Raw genomic sequence first — 21,451 nt, 5'->3', positions numbered from 1 at the left:
ACTTTTCCTACTGTTTTCAACTTTTTCCAGCATTGTTTTTGCATGGCAAGTTAGTATGATAACCTGACTATCTGGAGTTATAAAAGGCACATGAAAAATACCATTTTAAGAGACATTTTGTCTTTCACATGTGGAGGAGGAAAACACATTTTCTGGGCACATGTTATGTGCCTTTTGCTTCAACACTGTCTCTACTCTACTTAACATGAAAACTGAATGAATGAATGAATGAATGAATGAATGAATGAATGAATGAATGAATGAATGAAGGGTAGCTGGAGGATAGAAGACACAAGTATTTCATGTCAGGCAAAATATAAAACAAAAATAAAGGAAGACAAAATGTGGCACCTTAGGGACTGACTGCTATGTGGGGCATATAAGAGTGAAAGTCTTACTCGTCTGAGGAGCGGGACTTGTCCACGAAAGTTTAAATTAAAATACTATGTAGCAGTTAGTTTTGAAGATGCCATGAAGTTGTTGTCTTATTTTCTTTTGTTTTTGCCTGATATGTTACACAGACCAACACAGCGACCTTTTCTAAACGTATTTCAAGCATTTTATTATGGGAGAGTCTGAAGTTTTATTTGAAAGTTTACGCTAATTCCTTTTTATTTGCTCTGCTTTTACACGGCGCCTGAAGGATGAGATCGGATACGCAAAGAGTAGGAGCACGTGGACACCACCCGTCGCACTTTCCCTTTTAATTCTTTTTGGCATGTATCAGTACGGAGCCTCGTTGGCACCCGGTTTAAAAAAAACCCCTTCGCGTTTGCTCCCGCCGCGCTTGCGCTCTCCACCAGAGGCCGCGCGGTCTCTCTCGGGCGGTGCCTGCGGAACCAAGACGACGAGCAGGAGTAGGCTCGTGGCGCGTCGGCTTCGCGCTCTTGCTCCCGTGGGCATCCCCCGCGGGCGAGGTGACGGAGGGACGAAGAAGCCGTGCGCTCCAGATGCCTTTCCGCATGCTCACTTTCCGCGGCGACAACAACATACTGTACTAAGCAACGTCTTCCTGGTTTAACAGTCTAACAGTTTAACAGTACCAGGAAAGAACATAGAGGTTATATAGGCCAACATGCAGCTCATTCTCGATAAACCAGAATTCACTTGAGTTGTCATTTATAACACTGCTGTACCAGAAGGACAGTTGCAACCCTGTCTCTAGGAGAGGCACCTGCCCTGTTTGAGGTCTGGTAATCAAAGTACTTAGCCGTGGTTTTCGTTTATTTATTTATTTATTTATTTATTTATTTATTTATTTATTTATTTATTTATTAGCCGCACCATTACCAGTGGCTTCTGGGCGACGTACAACAATATTAAAACTTAAAAACATTAAAATAGACAATATAAAATATCCTATATTAAAACAATTCTTAAAACATTAATATTAATAAGTCCTGCCGCTCATGTGGCCAGCTGCCATTGTTAATGGAAGAATCACAAGGAATGCCCCCCCCCCTTTATGTGGGCATGACTCCTAATATTGTCCTTTTCTAGACACGTGTGTTTGTGATGGATTTCACATCTGGCTTTCCCAGGCATATGCAGGAATGATCCTTTGTAACAATTTTTGACTGGGAAAAACTTTGGGGAAAAGTGCAGCTCATCTGTGTTTTTCTTGTTTTCTTTTGCCCCTTCATCTGGAAGGAAAGGAAGTGTGTATATATACAGTACATTTAGCCTTTGTTGTACCTGGCCTTTTATTGATTGATTGATTGATTGATTGATTGATTGATTGATTGATTGATTGATTCATTGTACTTATATACCGCCCCATAGCGCTACAAGCACTCTCCGGGCCGTTTACAATTTTTAATTACGCAGGCTATACATTGCCCCCCCCCCCAAGCAAGCTGGGTACTCATTTTACCGACCTCGGAAGGATGGAAGGCTGAGTCAACCTTGAGCCGGCTACCTGGGATTTGAACCCCAGGTCGTGAGCACAGTTTTAGCTGCAGTACAGTGTTTTAACCACTGCGCCACGAGGCTCTCTTTTAATTGTTATGAATGAACTTTGATTGGGGACACCATGGGTAATTGAGGCTTTCTTGCTTGAAGTGGCTTTTCTATAATTTAATGTTATATCCATTTTATTAGCAAAAGCATTTGGGAAACTTTTCCATTAAACTCCCATCTGGAAAAAGGACTAGTGGATATCCACAAAGCATTTCAATTTTTGTGAATAGGATGTGTGTGTCATTTAGTTCAGAGAACAAGATCCAGGATAATACAAGTTCTTAGGAGAGTCTCACGGCAGGTTTCCAACAGAGGCCCCATGTGAACAGAAACAGAGTTTTCTTCCAGTTGCTGCTCATTGCCCCCTTTTGCTGCAGCTCCTCGTATCACACTCCACACAGTTCCAGAGGGTTCCCCAATTCTGGATGGCTAATCATCCCATCCCCAGTGCTGGTCTGTTGTCCTCAAGTGATCCCATCTGTCTGCTTTTAGGTGTTTTAAAAAGACTCCATTGATATTACAGTACTGAAAGCTACAGTATTAGAATGCCTTATTGCAAGACAGGGCAGTGTGAGTGTGTGAGAGATGTGGGGGAGAGGGGAGCAAACATCGAGGAAGGGGTCTAGGTAGTCCTATGAGGGGTCACATTCCAGCCATGGGAGGAGCATCCACTTTGGGTCATTTCCACACTTGTTGCTTGAATGTGTCCTCCCAGTGCACTTGCCAGGGGCCACCATTTTGGCCCACACCCTGGTTGTAATTTAGTCGGTCCTGTAAACCTGGGCTTCTGGGTTGTTGTTCCAAAACAAACCAGGAACAAGAACAAATTCTGGCTTGTCATTCTTCTGCATGAAGATTACAAGCAAGGAAGACCCCCAGTTTTAGACAAGAACACACTAAGCAGTGTCTTCGTGGTTTAGCAGACTAACCACCAGGAAGGAACACAGAGGTTATATATGCCAACATGCAGCTCATTCCTGATAAACCAGAATTCACTTGAGTTGTAATTTATTACATTGGGCAAATATGGCCATCTGGGTTCTCTCACTAATAAACTGGTATTTAAACTATTACTGTAGCTTGAAAATGTTATTATTATTATTATTTTTTGAAGATTGTCCCTCCCAGAAAACCCAGCTAGCATGGCCACCGTACTGTATATTAGTTGGGGGAAGTCTAAGAATTGTAATTTGAGAAATAACTTTTCTGACTAACTGGTATTAGGAAAGACCTGTGTTGCTAGCACAAGAGACACTGAATGTCAAGATATGTAGATAACTTTATAAAACTGTTTTAAGTTGTGGTTTAATCTCCCCCCCCGCCGCATTTTTCTTCGAAGGGATCACAGTTTCCGTCAGCCCACTCTTCCACTGATGGAGCAATAGCCCTCTAACAGTGGATAGCTAGTCCCAACCCCCTGAGTCTTCCACAATATTTGCCAGGGAGACATATAGTAAGAAAGCCCTTAATCTGTTCAGATAATCTTTCAGCAAGTTTAAGTCGAGGTATAGTGATGGTGTGCCAGTTTGCTACTGTTGATGTTGAATGTACAGAACCCGCTGAAGCTGTTGAAGCTAATTGCACCCTTTTAAGGGTTAAGCAGACTGTTCTGACACAGATGGTGACTGTGTATTTTCTCATGATAAATGCAAATCTTTTTAAGGTTATTAACACATAAGGTGTTAACTCTTAGCAATCTGTGTTGCAAGGGTAGGTGGAGTGATGGCTAAGAGGTACTTGACAGTATTTAATCATGTGAGTCCAGGATGTGCTGGTACTTCTCAGAGCAGCATGTACGGAGATAATTCGTTGTGAACACATCAAAAGCATATAAATGGTAGCAACATTCTTTCTCAGCTTTTAAAACTTCGAATGGTTATTACGTTCTAGAGTATTCTGATACATAGACATAGGTAACTACTATACTACAGCTTTCTTTGCTCTTTCTTTCCAAGATCCATGAACTAGAGGAAATAGCTTTGATCTCCATAGATTTTATTTTCAAAAAAAATTCCATGCATTCTTTAAGCCTAATCATCTGGCCAATACAGCATTTACAAGGTATTAACAAAGAAACCAGATTGATTTAGTAAAGAAAGACACAACCATTAATTTGTAAGACTTGAGCAGAACTATTAGTGGGAGGACCTTTTAGAGATAATTTATTAATTGGGTCATCATAAGTCATAACTGAAAAGATGTCACTTAATAACAACAACAGAAAGACTAATTATCTTCCTCTATTCTTGGACTGCTACTGTCCAAGAGGGTCCTGATAAATGAAAGTATAAGCCAGGTCTCACTCCAGTGGCAACATCTTTGTTCTTTTTATGTTTAAGGGAAGGTGTTCTCTTAATATGATGAAGGACTCGTGACTGCTAAGTCAAGTGACTGTGCCATGTACTGCTCTATTAAGTTGTATGTGTTGAAGTAACAATAGGGTTGGTGATTTTAAACAACAGGTCAGTGACAGTAACATGAACAAATATTGTTCATTTTGATTAAGTACAGTGGTACCTCAACTTATGAACTTAATCCGTATTGGAATAGTGTCCGTAACTCCAAACGTTTGCAAGTCGAAGCACCATTTCCCATAGGAATGCATTGAAAACCGATTAATCCCTTCCGGCCGAAGGAAAAAACAAAACAAAACACTGCAAGCCCCATAGGAACGCGCTGGGGCTGCAAAAAAACAAAACAAAACAAAACCCAGGAGAGAAAAGGAGCCTCAAAGGCTGGCTGAAGTGAACGGGCCAGGGCCAGAGACCTGGCCGGGAAGCGCTCGCCTGCCCGCCCGCCCGATTCCTGCTGCTCCTCTGGAGCTTCCCTTACTCCAGTCAGCAGTCACGGCTTCCCCCCCACCCAGCTGCCCAGAGGAAAAAAATAACAACAAAAAAAAAGAGCACAGCAAGCCCAGTCGGAAGGTGCTCCATTCCTGAGGCTTTAAAAAAAAACTAAAAAAACAGACACTAGAGCCACCTCCGTTGCTGAGTTTAAGAAGGAAAAAAACCTCCAAAAATACACACACACACAAACTCGCTCTGAAGCAGTGCACAGAAACAAACCCTCCCTGCAGACACACACACACACACACACACACACACTCCAAAGCAGAGCCAACAAAACCCACTTAGAACAGTTTTTTTTAAAGGAGAAAAGAGCAGCTTACCTCCCTGCAAACACACACAACACAGGCTCACTCCGAAGCAGGAGGCTCTCCCAAGCCTTGAACTGCAACACACCCTATAACTGCCGAAAGAGCTACAGCACAAAGTAACTTGTCGCCACCTACAATTAGAAAGTTTAATTGCCCGCCTTTTTTCTCTGCCTGTTTCTGTTCGTAAGTGGAAGCTCTGTTCGCAAGTTGAAGCAAAATGTTGCGACCGGAGCTGATTGTAAGTCGAAATGTTCATAAGTAGGGACGTTCGTAAGCCGAGGGTACCACTATAAAGGTAAGTTAATGTAGTTACTTTTATGAAACAGGAAAGCAAACAGCTACTTTTTGAAACTGTAACTATAATGGCTGCTAAAACTATTTATTTAAAAACATTTGGCCTTAGCACTGTCACTGTAGCTAAATTTAGTTTTTACAACTGATGTGCCAGACTCGGTCATGAAGTCACTGGAAAAGCTCTTGCCATGGACAGAATATTGGAAGTGGTGGGTTGAGTTCCACTGTTCTTAAATTCTCTCTCTAGGGGAAGAATGGAATGTGGACTGTCCTGGGAATCTAAGCTGGCTGATTCTATGGCAGTTGTTTCCGATCCTGTCACAAAAGGCAGCATCTTTGCTTGGAGAATCGAGGGCCTCCAGCAGAGTGAGCCTTAGAGAGCCTCTAAACATGTCCAAACAGCCCTGGAGAAGACGCGGGCCTCCTGTGAAGCTTCTTCTGCATCCTTGGCTTAGTGAGTCCTGGACTGAGGAGGGCAGAACTGTCGATTCTTGCCTTGTTGAATGGAGGCGGTGGTGGGAATCTGGTCTGACCTCCTCTTGCGTGTCAGAGTAACCATCATTCTTACTGGCCTAAACTTTGATGATATGGTTAACAAAATTAGTTTCTTCAGCTGTTAACAAACTTTCACAGGATCTACAGTGATCTTAGTGTCATTTGGAAGCAGTATTTCCTTACAGACTGTATTTGATATCTCTCCTTGCCCTTCATGTCTCCCAAGAGCTTGAAATGGGATACAGGTTCCTCCTATTCCCCTTTTGATCCTTGCAGGTACTCTGTGAGATTTGGCTACCAGAGGAGAAACAATCTACCCATTACTTTCCACTAGCTCTCTACTTTCTGTCTTGGTATCTTTCACATTTTTTCTTTTCTTCTTTAAAGGGAGGCGTGGGAACTTATGCTTTCCCCTCCCCTGATTCTTTTGTTGCTACAGCCCATCAGCCTGGCTGACATAGCCAGTGGAGCAGGATTCTAGAAGTTGTAGACAAAGGTCTAGACCAGGGGTCCCCAACCCCCGGTCTGTGGCCCAGTACCACGTTGTGGCTTTGGCAAGACCAGGCTGTGGAGGCAGATATCCTGTCCCCGCCATGCCTGCCATGCCCATGCACGTTGTCCACATGCCCGCCTGCTTGCCCTACCCACAGACACACTGATGCCCCGCCCACAGATGCATGCATGCCCCATGCATTGACACATGCACGGTCCCCCACATGCATGCACGGATACACACATGCCCTGCCCACACACGCCCTCTCCCCTGCACGCATGCCAAACCAGTCTGCGGTGCAAAAACAGTTGGGGACCACTGGTCTAGACAATCACAGCAGCCTACCCCAAAGGTTTTAGGGCATTTGTTTTATGAAAAGATGCATTTTTAAAGAATGGTGAATGGTATTCCATTTCCACAGCACTTTCAAAAAGTGAAGGTGCTGCATCACAGGTAGGCTACTTGATTATGCCAGTTAAGGCTGATGGAAGTTGTAGTCTAATGACAATTGGTGGGCCACAGGTTGCCAATTCTCTGCTATATAAAAGGACAAATTGCCCATTGTTTCCACTTTAAATTGATTGAAGTGACTCTTGGTAGTGAGGGAAGGTGCAGTTTTGGGGTTGCCAAAATTTGGATCCAAATTACAAGCTGTTCTCTGGGCAGGCAGCTCTGTACACCATCATCATCATCATGATTATTGCCTTTCTTGTGTTCATTGTTTTTGTTTATGAAATCATAGAATCTTTTTTGCATAGTGAAGAAAATGTTGACTGTGACCCATTCACTCCCATGATTCAAATTCACTTTCAATTTAGTAGCTCACCGTGGAAAAACTACTGTTGTCTTAAACCTCAGTGAAACAAGGCAATAATCATAATGCCCCCTCTTGGCAGTGGCCAGTTGAAAAAAAATTCATTTTGGAATTTTAACATGCTTCAGTCCTGACCATTGCGATCAATAGCCAAGGATGATGGGAAGTGATCGTTCAACATCTAGTGGGTTGTAGGTTTCCTGCTCCTGAATTACACAGTGAAGATAAAAACATTTAATATACTTTAATGTAGTATCAATATGCAAAGTGCTTCTTCTTCTTCTGTGCTTATATTTTAATACCATTATAACTCTTTTTTTTCTAAAAAGTGACTGTCTAATATTACATAAGCATCATAACTCTAATCTTCATATCTGGCCCGTTTGACACAAGAATTAGGAAACAAGGGTGGCAGAAGCATTTGAGCTTGAGAGGTATTTTGTGTGACAGAGAAGAAAATCTTTATAAGTCTCTATAGTCTTCAAGCCAGGTTGGCTTTGAGTCATCAGAATTGCTCTGTTACATCAAAATATGTCCCACAGTTGTCTGACGTAATCCCTGTTCCAAGCAGAGACCTGTCAGGTGTCTTTGGCCACCTCATGGGCAAGGAATGGAGCAGAGAGGCACACTCTATTAATCATCAGCATCCAGGAGCCAAACAGATACTGTCCACATAATACGGACACATAGTGACTCTACACAGAAGTATCATTTCAATTATACACATTCACACGAATCCAACAGCTGTCTCAGTTGGGCAGATGCCTCTCTTTGTAGAATCAAAATAGCATCACCTATACACAGCTGGGAGGTATCACTAGATTGGGTGTGTGTGTGCGTGCAATGGGCTGTACAGAAGCACTAAACATTTGGGGTTGTTGGGGCAAATGGGTGCAAAAACAGCCTGGCTATTCCCTCCTTCTCCTATCAACACTTGTCCTGCATGTCCCATTGACCACATGGACCTCTTGTTTTCCCATGGAGAGGCTTTGGACAATGGTCTCAGCTGGAACAAGGAAGAAGAGATGGGAAACTTCATGAGAGTGCTAAGAGCGAATTTGTTTTTATTTAAACAGACTATTTGATTTCCTTGTGCAGGACACAAACAGGATGCAGCAGGCAGTTATGAAGCAGAATGTAAGGTATGCATTTCCCCAGGTACAAATGTTTGATTTTTTCCTGTCCCTTCCCTCGTCCCTAGGTGGATAATGGTTGGCATAAAAACTGGAAGAAAATGGAGCTATCAGGGAAAGAAGATACATTAAGGGGGAGAAGGGGGTAGAGTGCAGTATGTGTGAGTGTGTGTGGATGTAGGAAAAAGAGGAGCAAAAGTGGGAGAAGCCAAGGGAAGCCAGGCAATTTTTCACAGACCAATCTTGGTCCTGTCTTAGAAGCATCTTTTCCCTACATGGAGTTTGCTCTTAGCTACATCTGTCTGTCTACGCTACACTATGCTTCTCCCTCTATATTTTGCCAGTATTGCTTTTGGAGTGCTTGTTTTTTAAACAGGTGGAACAGTAGAGAAACTGGTAAAGGGAAGATGCACTATGCTAGAGAATTAAGATGCCTTGTTGGTGAGGCAGAAAAGCATATCACAAACAAAACATGAAATTTATATTCCACTTTTTCCCTGGTGAGCTGATGATGGCATTCCTCCTCCCCACCATATCCTCTTAACAAGCCCATGAGGTCGGTCTGTCTGAAAAATGTTAACTAGCCCTACAGCTCTGTGTGGACATGAAACGTGGGCTTCCCAAAACACAACCTAGCACTCTAACCACTGGAGAAATGAGAAAGGTTGTTTCATGAATGGGTGGGAGAGATGAGATGAGCCAGAGAATGGAACAGAGAGGAACAGACAGAGAAATGAAGGGCTGCTGCATCAGTCAGTTTCAGAGAAGACAAAATGAGCAAAGGGTTTTAATGAAATCTGGCCAATGAAATACATAAATGAAAACATATTGAAATATTAATTAGGAGGAAGTAACAATTGGCAAGAGAATGAATGTGTATGTGTGTGTGTGCACGCCCAGGGGTATCAGTCAATGTGAAGAGGAAGCAATGGAAGGGGGGAGGGAATTAAGAACCCTTTCTCCTCTTGCTTCTCTAATGAATTGCATTAGTAAATTTTCCTGTAGAGGATGCTCTGCTAGGAAGGAATAATATCACAGGCATGCGCACATAACATGTTTAGCCCCCCAGGTTATGAGATAATGTGGAAAAGCAAAGGCTGCTGTAATCAAGTACACATTTGTTAAACTACAATATTGCAGATGCAGAATTCAAAAACACAGTACAAGAAACAATATGTTTTTAAGGATTAATCAAAACCCACAAATCAGTTGACTAGTTTTATGATGCGTACTTTTATTTTTAATTACCTGTTACTATTTTATCAAAACCAGTAGGTACAAACACAGAACAAATGAATCACAATAATACAATTTCCAGCATTCTACATCATCATCATGATCAAAACGTTTATTTCTGTCCTTTTACCACAGTCTGTTTAGTTGCTATTTTGACTCTTAGTTTTGATCTTATTGAGCTGTGCTAATTTCAGTGTTGTTTATTAGGCTGTTTTCTTCAATTTATTGGTTGGTTTTATTTGCTGCTGCATTTCTGATGGCTTTGGGTTCCTCACAGCTATGGAATTCTTACGAACCAAACCCTGTAATCCTGTTGCACCCTGTTGGCTGACACCTGCAGGAAGAGACGAGGAAGAGGAAGACATGAATTAAGAGCAGCAGTCATGTCTCCTGGGCCAGACTGTCTATACCTGGTGCCCACCAGATGTTTTGGATTGCAATTTCCACTCATTCACAGACAAGGGAGATTAAATCCTAAGTGCCTGGAGGTCAATAGATTGCAAAAGTTTTCTTAGGACCATTGGTTTAACCGTTTAGCGTGTCAGGCACAACGTGCACGTGAGTGTGTGAGAGAGATTCTGTGTGTGAAAATACTTTCCCCTTAGGAGTGGGGTCTTTTTTTTAAGTAGTAGTCTTTTTTTTAATCTAATAAGCACTTTAGTCCCATGTTTTATTCCTTCTCCTTGACATAGAACTGATGCTAATTTTTCCCCCAATTCTCCACTGCCCTGCAAGACTTTCCGCAGGCTGATTGTCAATATTATCCTGCTGAGCAGAGTATGCCGATGTTTCCGCAGTGGACTGAAAGGATTCCAAGGATTTCAACTGATAGAAAAAGACATCCGAGGGGAGTTTGATGAAGTAAGGACTAATGCAAATAACAACTAGGGTTTTTGTTGGCTTATCCCTGCTGGTGGCTTCTGATGGCAGCAGTAAAATGGACTGCTACCTCAAGCCAGCGGCATGGAAACATTGGTAATGTTAGGGTGATAACTCAGGAGAAATGGAAAGAGGGCAGGACAACTGCTTCCTTGCCTCCTCCTCTCCCCCAGCAACTGCCACCTGAGGTGGGCACCTCAGCCTGGGTACCAACAGGACTGTCTGTGACCAGGCTCTGCTTCTTGACTGCTTAGCTCTCCTCCTACGTAGAACCTCTCTGACAAAGCAGAATTTCATCTCTCAACCCTTCACCTTGAACACTTCTCAGAGTGCTCTGCAATCTGTGGGGACTCGCTGGCAAACATGCCAGGGGGTTCCTCAAGAGAAAGATTACTGTGACATATAATAGTTCTGAATACTGACAACTTTAAAACTGCTGTCATGCCGCATTATGATTGTGCTGCACCATGCTGTATTCTCCAGGGAAACAGCTGAGGAAAATGCTAGCAAAGTTCTTTTTCTGGACTATTAACTACCAGAACCTCTTTTTTGGCATGCCCTGAAAGAAGAACTTCCTGACTTTCTTTGGTTGAGAACAGATTCAAAGTATTGTGGGCCGGCTTCATGTCGCTGTTATGTGCCGTCAAGTCATCCTCGACTTACGGTGACTCCATGAATGAGCACTGTTCTGTCCTCTGCATCCCTGTTCAGCTGTTGCACACTCAAGCCTGTGGCTTCTTTTAGGGAGCCAATTCATCTTGCATTTGCTCTTCCTCTTTTCCTGCTGCCTTCATCTCTTTCTAGGTATTTCCCATGAACACTTATTGCAAACCAGGTTGAGCCTCTCCTCTGCTCTCAGATCGTCCCGATATTAGCCAAACGTACAGTACAGTGACATTCTCCCGTCCAATGCTTTTAGCAGAGGATAAAAAAATTGGGGGAGCCAAGTCACAGATATCTCAAGTAACATCTAGCTCTCCCTCCATCTCTTACTGCTCCACCTCGGTCCTTTTATTTATAAAAATGTTTGTACCACTTTTGAAAAATTCTAAAGCCATTTACAGTGTAAGAGAAACACTGTTATATAAAAGAGTGGAATATTTCATTAAAATTGCCAGAGATGATGAGAAAGTCATTGATTAGGTAAATACCTGTGGAAACAAGAGTTTACCTGACAGTGGAATATACACCATCCTACAATCATCCATGATTGCCTGGGGAGGTCGATCCACATGTTAAGTGTTGCAATGGAGGCGCTCTCCGCCACAGTGCAGGCAAATGAATCTCACTAGGCAGCAGTAGGATAAGCAGGTTCTCCCCTCAAAGCATGGATACCTGGCCCATCTGTAAAAGAGTACCCACTTACAAATCACCTAAAAAGAGGGTGAAAGAGCACAGTGGTTTGCATAAAACCGCGTATGCTAATTGGTATTTGCAGATGCAAAATTCTAAGTCATTTTTATGATGGTGAAACAGAATTATAAAGCATCTTTCCTAAAAATAAATATATGGCCACACTAGCCTATATGGGAGAAAAGGGAGCTTCTGAGACCCACATACTTCCTGTCCCACTTATTGTGTGTTTGAAGATGGATTGTGCCTTCTAAAGTTCATGCCACACAATCGAATTATATGTCAAAGGGCCATGAGACTTTTAAGTATAAATACAACTATATAACACAATAATATTAAAGAATGAATGTTCAAATGGGGATGTAGACTACTCTGAAGTTCTCTTCATGCAGAATTCCTGATGAAATGAATCATTGTTCAATGTCTGATTTTTATTTATTTGTGTGTGTGTGGTTTTTTTTTTAAAGGAAAAGAAAGGTTCCCAAGTTGTGTTCGAGCGGCATGAGTTCACAGTTTCAAAGGTCTGGACAAAGCCTCTTCTGTTTCTCTTGCTTGTACGAGGATAGACAATCAGGGCTTGAGATTAGGGATATGGTTAAGTAATTCCTACCTAACCTTTTGAGTGTTTTATGTCTAGGGAAGGTAACATCAAAAGTTAGGAGTTTTTTCCATTGAGAACCTATTTGGAGCTTATTACCCTGCCCCTCAAAGATGACACATGCTGCTTCTCAGAAGCTTCGCATCCATACAATTCTCGAAATGTATTTTATAAGTAGTGTTACAGGAGACAGCTTTCACTAACTTGGCATTTTCTAGATTCTATTGGATTCCATCCACCCTGGCCAGTGGTTATGAATGAGAATTGTAGTCCCAACACATCTGTAGGCAACAAGTTGGGGAAATTTGGCCTGGCATGTATAATCTAGAGCATGGGTGGGCCATCTAGGGCCCATCTCCCCCACTTCTTGAACCAGTCACGGGCCACACCAACGTTCTCCTGGCAAAAAATGGAAGTGAATGGAACGCCACTTCTGGTTATTAAAATAAATAATAAATGTGGAGTGGGGGGAGAAGTAAAGTAAGGTTCAGAGAGACCATCACTTATTTTAGAGGAGAAAGATCCTTCCTGGAGGTTTTTAGAAATGTGATTCAGTTTTGCATACTAAAAGGTGATGAAATGTGCATGTGGCACAAGAGCCACAAAATTTCCACCCTGACCTACAAGCTGAAGTCATGTGTGAAGTAGCTTCTAAATGGCTGCTTTCTTTAACAACAACAACAAAAAAAAAAACCAAAAAAAAAAAAACTGAGAATAAACTCTGTTCTATTTTTAGTCAAATTACTGTCCTTGTAGTGATTCTCTTTTTTCTTGGGCTCCTAATGTATTAGGTAATGGACATACAAGAATTCACATTCTAAATCTGTGCTTGTCAGTGCAACAAAACAAATGTTTAGAAGGACAGCAGAAATGTTCCCAAATGATGAGAAATAGTGGCTAAAATCCTGTTAGCATAACTTTATGCCACCCAACTCAGATGACATCATCATCTGGAGATGGAAAATCACTGCCAGTGGTCTTGCTGCTGGAAATTCACCAGCAGTTTTCTGATTTTAAGAACTTCCCCTTTTCTGTTTTGATGGAAAGAGACCTTATTCCATTTCAAGAGCTTGGGGCATTTGTTTTATGGTATGACCTAGAATGCTGTACAGGACATTGTCAATTATTTGTACTAGTCTGATGATGCTTCAGTTTATCTTTGCCACAGAAGAAATGGCATCTCGTGCTTTCTCTGTGGATTTGTGGCTTCAGTTGTCACATGGGGAACTGAGTGACATGTGCAAGCTGTCTCAGGCAATTAGATGGTTAATTTGGATTTGGATTTTTAATGGCACAGAGAAAATCAGTTGCTCATTGTTTATTAGAAACAGAGAGATTTCCCCATTAATCTTTTATGTAATTAATAATAATAATTTTGCTCCATCAGTTCAATTCCAACTCATGATGACTCTCCCAGAGTTTTCTAGGTGTAAAGTGTATAGGATTTTTTATAATTGAAAAGATGCTTGGGATCTTCTCTAGGACCATTTTCCTTTTAGAGCAATCCAAATTACCAAGAAGCCGCCGGCGTGGAGGACTGATGCAGAAGTGAGGCATTTACGAAATCGCTTGCAACATTTGGAAAGCTTCCAGCAATATAGCCCAGCTCTGCAAAACCTTCTGGCCAAAGTAGTTCGTTTTGAACAGTAAGTTAAATGGAATGCCTCTGTAGCAGTGCCAAGGCAACATTTGGGTAGTTTTAATAGGCTACTGATCCCAAGCTTTCTGTGCTCAAAAGTGAATGTTGAGTTGATAAGACTTATTTCCAAGGAATTAGATATACGATTGCAGCTAAAATGACTAACCACTGGCATCCCATTCATGGCATCCAAAGACGAGCTGCCTGGGGTACCAGCTTCATTCTACTGTAGGGCTCCAGCAGCATTTATGGAACCAGCTTCTGGAGGAGCTCCTCTTAGCCCCCTCCCTGTGGACTTTTAGGAACCAGTTAAAGACATTGCTTTTCAGGGAGGCTTTCCACACCAACCCCAGTTGACCACCTTCCCCCCCTTCTTCCCTAACTTCTTTTCCTCCATCTGCTTTGGGATTAGTCGGTATCATCTGTTTTGGGGGGAGGGGGTTATTGCTATTGTTTTTAATATTTTTGTTTTTATTTTTGTTTTCTATTTTATGAGTTGTAACCTGCCCAGAGCAGTGCTCTGACACTAATGGGAGTGGGCTACAAACTGAATGAATGAATGACTGAATGAATGACTGAATGACTGAATGAATGAGGGTTAGCATTTTGATACCCATGGGCTGCTTTATAGGCCACAAAGCCATTTCTGTAATAACTGTGCTGCTGACGTTGGGCAGCACTGCACAGAAATGCATTTAAAATAAGCATTCTGCTTCCTTTGAGTGCTTATACCAGTTTGCTGTGGAAATGCAGTTGCATATAAAGAAAAACTATGGAATATTGAGAATCTTCAGGGTGGAAACTGTAACATAGCCAAATTTCCAGCAAAGTCTGATGACAGCTGACAACACTTGAGTTTCTTCCTAAAATGCAATGATGCACTTTTTTTTTTGCTTGCATATTTACTTAAGTTAAATTGTTTATCATCTTTCACTCAAAGCAAGCTTTCTTGATGAGGTATGCTACCCTGTTTCCCCCCAAAATAAGACCTAACACGAAAATAAGCCCTAGTTAAGTGAAAACCCGCCCTCCACCATTGTGCAGCAACCAGAAGAAGATGACATGACTGTATTTGAATAAATGTAGATTATTGTACATTTAAAAAAATGATAAAACATTCCCTGAAAATAAGCCCTAATACGTTTTCTGGAGCAAAAATCAATATAAGACCCTGTCTTATTTTCAGGGAAGCACAGTATAAAAATTAGAATAGTACAATTAAATCCACATACTACATCATTAATAGAGACATCACAAAGCACTACTTGTTTGGTTGCATATTGTCATAATCTAGAATAATTGACTAAGTTTTCTTACTATCCATTGACTAATGATACCAAAGACTGTATTTTGTTTTAAGGTAAACTCGTCACATTTTTAAATGTTATGAAGGCAAAAGCTTTTTTAATAAAATGTTACTAAATACACACTTCCTTTTGCAGTTTTCTCAGGGCCATTCCTGTCTCTTGGAATGACTTCCCAGTAACTTGTAAAATTACAAAATTGTTGGAAAAAATATTTTAGGTATTTCCTTTTAGCTAGCAGAGTAAGAAACATGGAGAGGTCATCCCCGTATCATCACTAACACCCCCCAACCAGTAATTGGTTGGTATAAAATCATTCTAGAAGTATTTAAAATAGAAATAAGGTATAGTTATGTACAGTTGCTGTCTATAGTTTCAGTCAGAAGGATAAAAGAAAAAACAATTAGGAGAAGTGAGTCTCAACCCTGTGGGAGATAGACCCTCCATCCTGGCCACATGATTGGAAATCAGGAGCAGAGAGAAACTAGCAAACCTAATAATAATAGTAGTAATAATAGTAATAGTAATAGTAATAGTAATAGTAATAGTAATCATCATCATCATCATCATCATCATCATCATCATCATCATCATCATCATCATCATCATTGTTTTTCCCCACTCACTTTTCTTTAAAATCAACTGCTGTGTGGCTGATTTAGGTTGTTTTGAATATCACTCTTGATCAGAGGTGACTTTCAGCAGGAAAAGAATGCCAGGAAGAAGGAATTAGCCTGCCCTTTTCTTGCATCACTGTTCCAGGCTGAATTTTACATTTTATTAAACAAACACTGAGCATGTGCAAGTGGGCACATAATAAATGCTTCATTAAACAATTGTAAAATTATTAACTTTTAATCACCGCTCTCATAAGTTAACAAAGCAACTTATAGAGTTGTGTGTCATCAAAATGACCCCCAAACCCTAACACTTTATTTTCATTCTTCTAATGTTAGACTATTTTCCAAGAGTCTATACAATAGATAGTTTATGGCCCAAGCTGGTGAGACTTTCCAAACTTGGAGTGAAGTTCTGTCCTTGCTTGTGCTGGGTTATGGGGCTACCCAAGTTATGCTCTCCTAATAAAGGAAGAGGAACAGATAATGATCAGGGTGAGGAACTGAGTTCACATGGAAACTAGGGGTGGTTGCAGGAGGTTAAATGGAATGCCAGCTCTTATGCTAAGAAAGAAAGAAAGAAAGAAAGAAAGAAAGAAAGAAAGAAAGAAAGAAAGAAAGAGCAGAAGTTTACAATTATATGGCACAGATCAGACAAGAGGGTGGATTATACATCATGCTGTTTTGTTGTAAAACTCAGTTACATTCACATGGTTTAAGTGTGTATCCTAATTTGCATCTATATTTACATCTTGATTTGGTGAGGAGTGCAATGCTGACTGAAGCCTCCCAGTTCAATTTTGCTAGCTTGTTATGCTGTCTGTTTTCTAGGTTTGGCCGCCGGAGAGTGATTATCAAGAAGGGACAATGGGCAGTCAGTTTCTACTTCATCTATTTTGGGACAGTGGCTGTCACTGATGATGAGGATGGGAGCAGCGCCTTCGTAGATTCAGCTCCAACTACAATCGCAAGAGGTGCTTGTTTTGGTGTGAGTGTTAACCACATACAGTATTTCAGAATTTACAGTGCAGTGTACATCCTTATGCCAACCATGGAGAGAATATTAGAACATTCTTTCCATTAGCAGAACTCATGGCAGTTACTTTATACATGTAGGAGTTGCTGTTGCTGCTGGTAGCAGTTGCAGAAGGTTAGCCAATATTAAGAGAAAGACCACTGCATTTCTTCACCTATGTTGCTTGCATAGTAGGAGATAAGTTGGGCCTGTATTCATTCTGTGTCTTGGGAACCCAAAGTTGTATTAAGGAACCACAACCCACAGCAAGCAGTGAACTGTATTTTACCACAAGGCAGCCAACACTCTTTTCCTGCCCATTTTACCCTCACAACACCCACTCTGTGAAATAGGTCAGGCTGAGTGTGTGTGTGTGTGTGTGTGACCAGCCCAGGCTCACTCAGTGAATTTCAGGACTGGGTGGAGACTTGCATTCGTGTCTCACAGGTCCCAGTCCCAAGACTCTTTAAGTGTTACATCATGACCGTTCGAGGGCTTGAATCTTGATGAGCAGGTGGTCATAGCAGGCCCTGTTTTGAACAGTTCCTCTCTCATTCTAGACTGTTATTGATTGCTAACCATGATCAATGATAACACTTCGGATTAAAATTAGTTTACATAGGAGTGCAGTAGCGAAGCATTCCAAAGCAGAGCAAGTGGTAAGGCTCCCAGCTAGCTGTAATTGGCAGAGTTATGTCACAGAGGAGGAGCATGCAGGAAAAGGAGCATCTGGCTGCCATTTGTTGAACTTGTCAAATCACAATGCTGCCTTCCTCCTATTGGTTGAGCTGTGTATATCCTGGGGGGGGGGCACGCACAAGTAGGAAGAGTGTTTGGGTATTGAAGAGGATATGTTTGAGGTAGGAAATCCCTAACCAGACGGGTAAGGAAACACTACACCATGAAATTGCTTTTGAACATCTGAGGAGCTGTGATCCAGAAGAATTAAGAAGTGCAGTGTGAGGGAGAGGTATGGAAGGACAATAGAATTATGCAAGGCTAAGCCTTAGAAAAGTGCCGGATCCAAATTAGCCATTTCTTTGCCTCTCATATCATCTTGCATGTTAACAGGAGGTTGCCCTTTTACAAAGAATAAGGAGGATGGCCACTGTTGTCTGCATGGAGGAAACAGAACTGCTGGTGGTGGACAGAAAGGATTTTTTCAAGTATAAGTTAGACAAGGAACTTCAACGAGAATTAAAAAGCCGATATGAGTTTCTGAGGTAATGCCTCTCAGTCCTTTTCAATAGCCTCTCGAGTTGCTTGTTTTCCTCCTGTGTGCTATTGGCTTTAATTTGGTCTCACTTTGGTGAAAAGGATAGCTTTTATTTATATCAGGGATGCTGAGCTTGTCGTCTTCCAAGGATGGCCGTCTAGCAGAACCAGTTATGAGGATTGATGAGAGTAACAGCCCAACAACATATGGAGAGTGGCAGGCTGCCTAACCCAGGTTGTATGTCATGAACTAGCTCTCATGAACTGAAAGATGCTCCTTATGTGGGTGTCGTAGGTCATGAGCAGCCCTCACAAATCTTCATTAGAGCACTTAGTATTATACCATTACTGTGTCTTTGCCATGAAAATATGAGTCAGCTGCTGTTTCAATGGACGTTTCAAAAACCCTCTGGTTTATAAAGTTTTTACTTTCTCTTTCAAACAAAGCCAGATGTGAATACCTCTTGTTCTGAATCCATTGCACAGATTTTCAGAACTGTCATGTCCTCTTGTATGAAACGTTGCATCTAGTAATCTTTTTATATTATTATTATTATTATTATTGTACCGTGTCTGCTACCCTTTTTTTCTCAATAATTCACTAATAAGCATAAGCATCAAGGTGTCTTGTGGCACCATAAAGACCAGCACATTTTATTTGGTATAAGTTTTCCTGGGTCTATAGCCTGTTTCATTGAATGGATGCATGTTGTTATATGAAGTTGTCATCCCTAGTCAAGTTATAAGAAGCAGATATTAATCTCTTGATGAATTTCTTAAGGGTGGGCATTCCTGAATAGAAGTACATCACAGACAGATTTCAGTGTGAAATATCTGAAACAGAATCCATCAGAAGGTTCAAATCTATTTTTTGTTCCTTGAATACTCAATTTTTTATTTAATTGTAAGTGTTAATCAGTTCTTCAAGATACTGATGTTTGGTTACCACTGCTGTTTGTTAGTTGCCATTGTTAAGGCAAAACTACATTAAGTGTCTCACTCTCTTAAGTGCAAACATTGGCACTTGTTACACAAGGGCATTCCCTCCCACTTTTCATGTTAGGTTTGGACCTGAAGTTTAAGGTGATAAAAACTGCTGACTTGGCAACCGCCAGTGTGGCGAAACAGATACGTACAAAGGTCCAGCCTTCCCCTCAGCATTGAAGGGCACCTGCTGTTCCTAGGATGCATCTAGGGAGCAGTTGTATCAGAGGGACAATTGACCCAACTATATAGGCTGGAACATTGAGCCCCATTAGCTGGACAAACCTGCACTGCCATTTTAATTCCATAGAATGCAGTGTTGTGCGTTATGCGCAGGAGGGGAATGCTGAACCACAAAGGCTTAGGATGTCTCTCTGCAGTGAGCAAGAAACAAAAAAGGGTGGGTGTTCAACCACTTTCACTGCCTTACTCATTCTTCTTTTTTACTTGAATTTGGAACCCCTTCATGTGAAACCTAGATGTAAGTTTAAACATATGGGCGTCTTGCTACATTACCTGTACTTCAGACCTTCATGAAATGGAAGATTAACTATAAAGAAGCAGGCAAGTCTGTAGGCTACAACTGAATCAACAGATGGAAACAACCTGTGTTTTCTTTTTGTTTGCAGAACAGTGGATCTTCTTGAAACATTGCCTGATTCTTCAGTAGAGACTATAGCTAACATCTGCAAAGCTGAGAGGTTCCACTATGGACAAGTGATCGCCAATGATATTTCTGATCCATCCAACATTATATTTATTGCAAAAGTAAGATCTGTTTGCCATTAGTGCCTATAGTCTGGTGGTATAATTTATGCCTGTGCAAGGCTGACTATGTCATCAGGAGGGGTGATTTTTCAGAAATTGAACATTTCCAACTTCCTGTGACTTTACCAGTGATGCCTGTTGTCGGCCTGAAGCTGAGCAGGCCAATATCGTAGGAACAGGGTTATACAAAAGGACAACAACAAACAAATAATTGGAGAAAAATGCCATGTTTCTATTGTTTGTAGTGATAGTATCCCTCACACAGCACTGGGATATTTTTCTTTGCAAACTCACACACCACATAGCAGCTAAAACACCAAATATCCCTGCATCTCCATCAAGAGAAATCTCAACCTTCCGGTCTTCTCCCTGAGGTCCAATTCAGACAATATAAGCACAGCATGATTGCTGCTTCCATGCTGTCTCATAACAGAACTTTGTGGACGAGGGAGTGTCCTGTATTACAGGGGATAGTCCTCTGTTTGAAGGTATCTTCTATTTAAGGGCTGTCTGGTCCATTTCTAGTTTAAAGATAATGATCTAGTTTAAAGATAATGATCTAGTTTAAAGATAATGATAAGGGTAGCAATAGACTTAGGCTTTTATCTGCAAGAAAGGGGGCTCTATAACCTAGCACCTTGCCATCTTATTTTGCACTTTCCAAAGAAGAGGTTTTGTTAGTTTGTCTAAGTAGGTTGGGAAAATGAGAGAGAGAGAAAGCATGGGGGAGATAAAAGACAAGGTCAATATATTGTGGCACTTTAAAAACTAACAAATTAAGTTTAAGTTTGATTTTTCATGCATGGACATCTTGATACTCTTGTTCTTATGTCAACTATGCCTTGGCTGAAATCCTGTTGCATAGTTGTGCAACCAGCATAACCTTTGGAAGCAAACTAATTTAAGGAAAGAAATTTCTGTAGGCACGAACTGTCGTACAGTGAGTCACACAACTTGGCATGTAACTTATAAAGTCTATCTAGATTTCTTAACTCACAGCAATTTGCTGCTGAAAGTTACATCATTTGCATAACTACTACAGGATTTCAGCTATTCTGACTATTTGTCATTTTTATTCTCACCTAATGGCTACTTGCAGAGGTATACATATATAAATACAGAGGACACAGTATGAATACTTAAGGGTAAAGTGCAGAAGTGGATTTTGAATCATGAAAACTCATTCTTACAGAAATTTGTAAGTGCCACAATATTTTGTCCTTGGTTGTTGTTGTTGTTGTTGTTGTTGTTGTTGTCGTTGTCGTTGTCGTTGTCGTTGTCGTTGTCGTTGTTATCATTATTATCATTATTATCATTATTATCATTATTACTGCACCAATGTGTTTTGCAAGCAATCTCCTTTCAGGTACAGTGGCTACTAAATTGTTCCAGATTCTTTGAATTTTGGAGAGTTTTTTTGTTTTTACTCAGTTCCTTAAACTTAATAACATCTGTGGTTGAAGAAACTGAAGGCTTGTCTTGTTTGTAATTCTTTGGT

The 21,451-nt window shown here is 41.1% G+C and overlaps 1 protein-coding gene across 1 annotated transcript in view; it reads left to right on the top strand.

Annotated features, from left to right (window-relative positions):
• Window positions 1-8,322: 8,322 nt before the first annotated feature.
• CNBD2 (cyclic nucleotide binding domain containing 2) overlaps window positions 8,323-21,451 on the top strand; it is a 30,085-nt gene continuing 16,956 nt past the window's right edge. Inside the window, exons 1-7 of the mRNA XM_078386855.1 lie at window positions 8,323-8,354; window positions 10,274-10,442; window positions 12,281-12,334; window positions 13,894-14,057; window positions 16,803-16,959; window positions 18,058-18,209; window positions 19,815-19,953. Coding sequence (XP_078242981.1) covers window positions 8,323-8,354; window positions 10,274-10,442; window positions 12,281-12,334; window positions 13,894-14,057; window positions 16,803-16,959; window positions 18,058-18,209; window positions 19,815-19,953 — 867 coding nt within the window. The remainder of the gene's footprint in view (window positions 8,355-10,273; window positions 10,443-12,280; window positions 12,335-13,893; window positions 14,058-16,802; window positions 16,960-18,057; window positions 18,210-19,814; window positions 19,954-21,451) is intronic.

Source organism: Pogona vitticeps, chromosome 1, assembly GCF_051106095.1.
Source record: "Pogona vitticeps strain Pit_001003342236 chromosome 1, PviZW2.1, whole genome shotgun sequence".
NCBI lineage: Eukaryota > Metazoa > Chordata > Lepidosauria > Squamata > Agamidae > Pogona > Pogona vitticeps.
The sequence above is the reverse complement of the archived record's forward strand: the minus strand, read 5'-3'. Positions and strand labels throughout refer to the sequence as shown.